The sequence below is a fragment of the Camellia sinensis genome, chromosome 4 (assembly GCF_055761805.1).
Source record: "Camellia sinensis isolate YWXY chromosome 4, ASM5576180v1, whole genome shotgun sequence".
NCBI lineage: Eukaryota > Viridiplantae > Streptophyta > Magnoliopsida > Ericales > Theaceae > Camellia > Camellia sinensis.
In genome coordinates this window covers 22110845-22119494 of record NC_138964.1, presented here as the reverse complement: position 1 = coordinate 22119494, position 8650 = coordinate 22110845, and the positions used below count along the sequence as shown (strand labels likewise).

General features: G+C 37.7%; 1 protein-coding gene across 1 annotated transcript; it reads right to left on the bottom strand.

Moving 5' to 3' along the window:
- Positions 1 to 4773: 4773 nt before the first annotated feature.
- LOC145823633 (uncharacterized) lies at positions 4774 to 7089 on the bottom strand. Its single transcript, XM_082923118.1, has 5 exons — positions 7063 to 7089; positions 6691 to 6780; positions 5683 to 5904; positions 4925 to 5299; positions 4774 to 4845 (listed from the first exon to the last, which is right to left on the bottom strand). The coding sequence occupies exons 1-5, from the start codon at positions 7087 to 7089 to the stop codon at positions 4774 to 4776; spliced, it is 786 nt and encodes a 261-aa protein (XP_082779244.1).
- Between the last annotated feature and the right edge of the window lie 1561 nt (positions 7090 to 8650).

The window sequence follows — 8650 nt, the reverse complement described above, 5'->3', positions numbered from 1 at the left end:
TCTCCAAGCAATTTCTGACTTGAAAAATAAAAAAACAAATTAATTCAAAAGCCGCTAGAAGCATATGAATAAGCTTACTATTTGTGAGGCTTAGCCCGGCTTGGCTCAAATACATTTGTTTCTAATAGTTTGACTACAAGATGTATTTTTTTTAAAAGGAAGCATTACCCAAGATGAACAAATGGGAAAAAATTCCTATATCATGAAAATTAACCCAAACCCAAGCCAATTTAACCTAAGCTCCCAAAAAACCAATCACTGAAAATCATTACCCCTGCCTCCTAGCTGCAAAAGAATTCAGCAAATAAAGCATATTTTACTTCTTTAGCAACAACCTTTATAGACCATGGAAAAACCTGAAAGTACCTTGTCTAACTACAAGAACTTTAAAAATTGGTCACTAAACCAATGCCTGAAGCAGAAAATTTAGGACGTATATAAAAAATTGAATGTGTAAGATAATCAGACATGAAATAAACCCATATTCTCATTTTTCGCTATCATTTGACTACATAAGATAAACCAAGCACCAAGCACCGAAAAGTGTTCTTCACTCACTGTCATTTTCCATTGTACCACATGTAAAAAATGTTTTCCACCCTAACAAACAAAATGCAAGTTATTTGTTAATCTCTAAATCACGTAAGCTCTGGCTAAGCTTCATGTTCCCATTTTATTATTCTCCAAACGCATGAAGTACAACTATATATCACTACAACAAAAAAGGCCTTTGGTGACAGACTGATTTTGTCTCCAAACATCAAAATTTTGTCACTAAAGTGATCTGTGACGAAAAAAATTTGTCACTACGTTCGTGGTCTATACGTCGTCACAAAAAGTACCTGGTGACGAAAAACAGTTTCGTCACCTATTTTTCATTTTTGGCGACGAAATGTTTCGTCTCCAAATGTTGAATTTTTCGTCCTTTAAAACACCAATTTCGTCACCAAAACTAAATAATATTTTATTTAATTGTTTTTTGTGACGAAATATTTCGTCACCAAATATATTTTAGTGACGAAAGTTTTCCTCACCAATGATATGCATTAAGGTGACAAAAAAATTCGTCACTAAAATGAGCAAAAAAGAAAATTATTCAATGACAAAAAAAATTGTCACCAAATATTTCAATTTAGCGACGAAATATTCAACAAATGTGACGAAATTATTTGTTTCGTACTATATCATTAGTGACAAAATTATTCGTCATGTTTTTTGAAAACTAATAGCGACATTTTTTTATTTCGTCAATAATAAAAATTAAAAATTTTGAAAATGGGAGTACTATTTTCTTCCGAAATTTTTTCTTTTCAGTAACAAGTCCCTGCGCATTTCAATAACCTGTTCAATAAAATATCTATTACAAATCAATACAAAAATCTGTTCATTTTCATAAACATCACAATCGAATTTTAGCACTATCCACAAAAATACAATATGAACTGCATGCGGATTATAAACATGTCTCCTAATATCCTCAAAAATATAATATCAACCGTATGTAGACTACCAAATACATCTTCTAATATCCAACAAAAAACATGTCTACTAATATCAACAAAAATAAAATATCAATGGCGGATTACCAAACATGCCCCGTAATACTAACAAAAATATAAAATTTACAACACAACCAAAATACATGTAAGGTAATATGAACAAAAACACAAAATGAGCTACCATCAACCCCCCAAATTACCAAACACGTCCATATCAAATCTCGAATCTGCAAAAAAATGAAACAAAAAAAAAAAAAATGTCAGTTAGACAATTATTATCTTATCCATAACATATACAATTTAACATGCATTTTTGGACATAGTCTTCAAACCGGGAGTCTCGTGCTAGTTCCGTAAGTTTTCATAACTCACATTGGTCCATCCCGAGGTGTTTGAGGTGTTTCCCGGGCCGTCTCGTGGCTGTCGCACGATTTTGGCCCCCGAAGACCTATTTTCAAGCTTAAGTGTAAAAAAGTGCATTTTTGGACTTAGTTTTCAAACCAGGAGTCCCGTGCTAGTTCTGTTAGATTCCACAACTCAAATTGGTCCCTCCCGAGGTGTTTGAGGTGTTCCCCGGGCCGTCTCATGGCTGTTGCACGAGTTTGGCCCCCGAAGGCCTATTTTCAAGCTTAAGTGTGGAAAAGTGCATTTTTGGACTTAGTTTTCAAACGGGGAGTCCTGTGCTAGTTCCATAAGTTTCCACAACACACCTTGGTCCATCCTGAGGTGTTTGAGGTGTTTCCCAGGCCGTCTCGTGGCTGTTGCACGATTTTGGCCCCCGAAGGCCTATTTTCAAGCTTAAGTGTGGAAGAGTGCATTTTTGGACTTAGTTTTCAAACGGGGAGTCCTATGCTAGTTCCGTAAGTTTCCACAACACACCTTGGTCCGTCCCGAGGTGTTTGAGGTGTTTCCCGGGCCGTCTCGTGGCTGTTGCACGATTTTGGCCCCCGAAAGCCTATTTTCAAGCTTAAGTGTGGAAGAGTGCATTTTTGGACTTAGTTTTCAAATCGGGAGTCCCGTGCTAGTTCCGTAAGTTTCCACAACTCACATTGGTCCGTCCCGAGGTGTTTGAGGTTTTTTCCCGGCCGTCTCATGGTTGTTGCACGATTTTGGCTCCCGAAAGCCTATTTTCAAGCTTAAGTGTGGAAAAATGCATTTTTGGACTTAGTTTTCAAATCGGGAGTCCCGTGCTAGTTCCGTAAGTTTCCACAACTCACATTGGTCCATCCCGAGGTGTTTGAAGTGTTTCCCGGGCCCTCTCATTGTTGTTGCACAATTTTGGCCCCCGAAGACCTATTTTCAAGCTTAAGTGTAAAAAAGTGCATTTTAAGACTTAGTTTTCAAACCGGGAGTCCCGTGCTAGTTTCGTTAGTTTTCATAACTCACATCGGTCCCTCCCGAGGTGTTTGAGGTGTTTCCCAGGCCGTCTCATGGCTGTTGCACGATTTTGGCCCCCGAAGGCCTATTTTCAAGCTTAAGTGTGGAAGAGTGCATTTTTGGACTTAGTTTTCAAACCGGGAGTCCCGTGCTAGTTTTGTAAGTTTCCACAATACACATTGGTCCGTCCCGAGGTGTTTGAGGTGTTTCCCGGGCCGTCTCGTGGCTGTTGCATGATTTTGGCCCCCGAAGGCCTATTTTCAAGCTTTAGTGTGGAAAAGTGCATTTTTGGACTTAGTTTTCAAACCGGGAGTCCCGTGCTAGTTCCGTAAGTTTCCACAACTCACATTAGTCCGTCCCGAGGTGTTTGAGGTGTTTCCCGGGCCATCTCATGGCTGTTGCACGATTTTGGCCCCCGAAGGCCTATTTTCAAGCTTAAGTGTGGAAAAGTGCATTTTTTGACTTAGTTTTCAAAGCGGGAGTCCCGTGCTAGTTCGGTAAGTTTCCACAACTCACATTGGTCCGTCCCGAGGTGTTTGAGGTGCTTCCTGGGCCGTCTCGTGGCTGTTGCACGATTTTGGCTCCTGAAGGCCTATTTTCAAGCTTAAGTGTGGAAAAGTACATTTTTGGACTTAGTTTTCAAATCGGGAGTCCCGTGCTAGTTTCATTAGTTTCCACAACTCACATTGGTCCATCCCGAGGTGTTTGAGGTGTTTCCCGAGCCGTCTCATGGCTATTGCACGATTTTGGCCCCCGAAGACCTATTTTCAAGCTTAAGTGTAAAAAAGTGCATTTTTGGACTTAGTTTTCAAATCGGGAGTCCCGTGCTAATTTCGTTAGTTTCCACAATTCACATTGGTCCCTCCCGAGGTGTTTGAGGTGTTTTCTGAGCCGTCTTGTGCCTGTTGCACGATTTTGGCCCCCGATGGCCTATTTTCAAGCTCAAATGTTAGAAAAGTGTATTTTTTTACATAGTTTTCAAACCGGCAGTCCCATGCTACTTCCGTAAGATTCCACAAATTACATTGGTCACTCCCGAGGTGTTGGAAGTGTTCCCCATGCCTTTTCGTGACTGTTACACGATTTTGGCTCCCGATGGCCTATTTTCAATCTTAAGTGTGGAAAAAGTGCATTTTTTGAGTTAGTTTTCAAACCGGGAGTCCCATGCTAGTTCTGTAAGTTTCCGCAACTTACATTCATCTCTCCCGAGGTGTTTGAGGTGTTCCTCAGTCCTTCTCATGACTATTACATTATTTTGGCCCCCGATGGCCTATTTTCAAGCTTAAATGTGAAAAATGTGTATTTTTCAACTTAGTTTTCAAACCGGAAGTCCCGTGCTACCAGTTGATCTCTTTCAAGCATTTAAATTGATACTCACATCACTAATTGAACTCACAAGGCAGGACCATGCTGTCATGTCAGAGTGTCTTCCATGAAAATGGAAGAATGAAGATGTTCATCTAGTATAAATGAGGACATAAAAACATTTCATTAATAAAAGAACCATTTAATATACCTATCCTATTTATATCCATGAATACAAACACAAACAAAAAGAACATAATATTTTGGTTGAATCCAATCTGAAAATGAGATGGATGCATATTGGCAGAACCAAAAATACCCTACAGTATTCTTCTCTTATCAACACCCATCCTATAGTAGAAGTGCTAGAACAGAACACTTGGTACATGCCAATGAGACTCAACACGATGGAGTGAAGGTTAGGTCTTCAGTTTAAGTCCTCCCTATGGATAATGCCAAATGGAGATGAAAAGAGAAAAGACATCATATATTTCACAAAGTACCTCAGAAAGACATCATGCTAAGGTTTTACCATTGAACCAATGGTCACTCCTAAACAATGTAAATGAGAAAATGTAAAATTCAGTAAGACTTACTCTCGCTTTGCATCAATATCTTTGCCAAAATCAATGTTTGGTTCGCAGTCCAGAACCAAAGCAGGAACCTGTCCATAATCAAACCAAGTTAAGCAAAACATTTTATATGTTTTCCCAAACATAAAGTAAAATGATAATGAGTAATACCTTTTGAATGCTCAAAAGCATATGATCACCCTCCAAATAGAATACACGGTCCCTTACATCAGGATGTAAGGAGCAGTCCATATGGTGAGGTAGCTTGACAGAAACTACCCCATGATCTCCACTCTGGAAAGGGAAAAGCCAACTCTCATGTTTTTCATGCAAGTCGCGAAGATACTCAAGGGAGACTCCACCTTCCTCTGCTCTCTTCCGTAGCAACATCCGTTTGTGGCAAGTATCAGGGGTTGCTCTAAGATAGATAAAACCATTAGGAATAAGCCCAGGTAAACAAGAAACAACTGGATCAAACCACGAGTCATAAATACTGATCTCCATCTCATTCATCCAATTAGCTTCATAAACAGCTCGCACAAAGACCTTAAATCAAGTAATGAGATAAATGTATCAGCCTTGAAACTCTCATAACATCTTCTTCTTTTCTTTTTTCTTGAAAAAAAAAAACCAAGTAATGAGATAAATGTATCAGCCTTGAAACTCTAATAACAGCTTCTTCTTCTCCCCCCCCCCTCCGAATGGCATCAACAAAATGGAGAGAAGGAGAGAATTGCAACATTTTAGTCAATCGGTTTCAGTCATGGTCAAAATCAAAACACAAATACCAAATAAATTTGCATTTTACTGAAATTTTATAACTTGCAATCAAGACAAAATGTGGAACTTTATGAAGCCACACCAAAGTTCAAAATATTAAACACTTCATCATTATTAAAAAAGAAACTAATACATAGAGGGATGCATACCATCCTATCGCTGAAAACACTCATTTCCATCAATCTGAGAGGCTTAATTCCACCAGAAGACTCCCTTTCCTGCATAACTCTTATAACAAAAACATAGTTTTGGAAGGTATATGCATATCTTTGTGGCTCAGCATAAAAAGCATCCAATATGTTAAAATGATCTGGTCCAACATCCTGCCACTTGTTAATAGGTTCTAGAACAATCTCAACAAGATCCTGCCACTTGTTAATATGTTAAAATGTCTTCCTGCATGCTTCAAGTAATTCTTTGTTCACTATTAACCCTTTAAAAGAAATGTGTACAAAACCAAGTTTAAAAAGAAAATGATAAGGTGGAAGAAAGTAACAATAATCATAGTTTCAAATGGAACATGGAATTCAGTCTAGATGTATTATGATTTAACATTAGATTTATAATATTCAAAAGAAGATACTTATGTAGATGTCACACACACACACACACACACACACACACACAAATGTGTGATATTTATGAAATTTAAATAGTAGAAGGATAGCAAAGAGAAAGTTCTTAAGTTGTAGTTGTGTCTCAACTAAAATTTTCCCCCCATATAGTGAAATTACTTGTGACCCTGTGGTCCAAACACCCTAATCCTCTTAATTTATCTGTCCAAATCAAACAAGATCTTAAGTCAAATGCATATACTTTGAGCTTACTCTTCCAAGTAGAAATCCTTCATGAAGAATGGAATATGACTCAATTGAAATAAGATAAATTGTTAGTGGCCACTACTTGCATATTATAGCTTTGTCAATTATTAGAACATATTGTTGTACATGTTTACATTGTTCCCATCCTCGATATTCACAATCACACAACTCAGCAGGTAAAGAAAGAATTACGTTTTAACTGGTTGACAGATAAATAAATGTTACACAGCAATGATTATTTCTAAAAAATCATAAATGAAGAACATTTAGACTTCTGCAAATACAAAGAACAGAAATTTGTTATAAAAATGAGAAGTTATACAATCGAAATAATACCTTCAAAGAGCAACACATCACAGCAACTGAGTGATGCCAAAGTGTCTTGAGAATCGATTCACGTCCTTCATTAACAAACCTAAAAAGCACCTGCCAAAGAAGCAATCAATGAACCTAGAATGTAAGAAATTTGTTAACTGGTGTCCTTAACTATCATGTACACTAACACTTGTCATGTACATCGAATGTCCAAAGTGCATCTATAACTTAAGTATCAGAAGATATGTTGCTAGTAAGTCCAGTTCACTCACAAATAATAAGTTGCGTCAGAGGTGGTCAAATGTACCAAAGCAGTGTTGTCCAAGCTTCTAAGAAAAACTACGGAGATTTGATAAGGATGGTCTAAACAGTCCTATATTATTTTAGTGTTACCTTAACAACATATTTTCTTAACCACATATTACCAATTCAAATTAAAACATACTGGAATATTTTTCTGAATAAAATTATCATTGCTTCCACATAAAAACCAAACCAGCCTCTTCACGTATACATGTATATATCCATCATAGAAGTACCAAAAAAAATCAATAAACTCCAAAGAAAGGAACTTTATAACCAAAAAATAGATTTGATCTAATCTTTCCTTATTGAATCTAGCATGACTCAACTTAATTACGAAAGTCAAACTGAAATTCTCATCACCATAAAATAGCTTCCATGCATGATTTTATAAAGGACTGAATATCAGTTTCCTTATGGTAAATTTCACTATTCTGGTCAGCATGCATAATGTCAATTGTAAGCAATGTTTCTCACCTCACACTCATAGGAAAATGTATTCAAATATGAATTATAATTATGACATGGACTCCAACATGTTGGACTCAAGTAAGAACCATTTCTAAGTTGCAAAATAAATGATCTGAAAACACACCTGTAGCTGAGACAGATCCAACGAGCAAGTGTGGGTGCTTCTGGAGGGACTGGGGTGGCCACAAACCAACATCATAAATAAAATGAGAAGGGTAGAGTGCCAATGCCACCCTCTGAACAGATGCTATGAGTGAATATAAAGGACGGAAAGGTGTCCTCAAAGTCGAAGACCAAATGGAGTCTAGAGAAACTACGAAATGGATAAAATAAAATAAATTTTTTTTTTAAAATCCTAGATAAAAAACAGAGTATATGGGTGTAGTGAATACCTTCACGAGTAATCAATGGTCCAAGAGAGCCCGACGAGCATGCGAACTCAACCACCACAACCATAGATGAGAGGACAATAATCAAGATAACTAGTTAGTTGTGCAAGGTCATCAAAGTTACGGAAAAGAACATATGATTTAAATTTCTCAAATACTAGATGTCGATAAACGTGTACAGAATTTGAACCACCATAAAAAGGTATTTGGTTGTCCATCATATTAACAATCATTCAGCCTCACAATAGTAAAACCAAGCAACACCAGTAACAAACCAGCCTCACCAAACTTGGCATATGGAGACCAACCAGTTGCATTCCCATTTTCTACATAAAACCAAGCAACACCAATAACAACAGAGATAACCACCAAGCCTCACAGTAGCTAATCAATTAAACCACAACCTCAAAACAAAGTAGGAACAAATCGCATTCAACAATTTACCCAATTGGAAATCGAAAAAAAAATGAGGGAAATCGCATACAAATCTTTATTCACAAAAAGTGTACATATATATTTAGAAAAGAAGATACCTGGTGCGAAATTGATGGAGAAGAGCACTTCCGGTGTTGCCGCATCAGTGAAGCAAAACAAATGGAGAAGAGGGCTTTCGGTGGTGCGATTCGAACGAAGAGAGAGGGCTTCCGGTGGTGCGATTCAGACAGAGAGAGAGGGTTTTCGGCAGTGCTCGTGTGCATGTGAGAGGGCAAGGAAGAGATCAGTGAGAGGGTTTCACGAGCTCAGACCAGAGAGAGAGACAGACAGACAGACTGGGTGAGAGAGTGAGAGAAATAGCGCGAGAGAGAAGAATGATTTGG

Bases quoted from the DNA above. Each gene is read 5' to 3' on its own strand.
- LOC145823633 (XM_082923118.1), bottom strand. From the start codon at position 7,089: ATGTGGTTAAGAAAATATGTTGTTAAG. The intron at 6,781-7,062 runs GTAACACTAAAA...CTTCTTTGGCAG, and splicing joins TAAGAAAATATGTTGTTAAG to GTGCTTTTTAGGTTTGTTAA. The intron at 4,846-4,924 runs GTATTACTCATT...GATTATGGACAG, and splicing joins TGCTTTTGAGCATTCAAAAG to GTTCCTGCTTTGGTTCTGGA.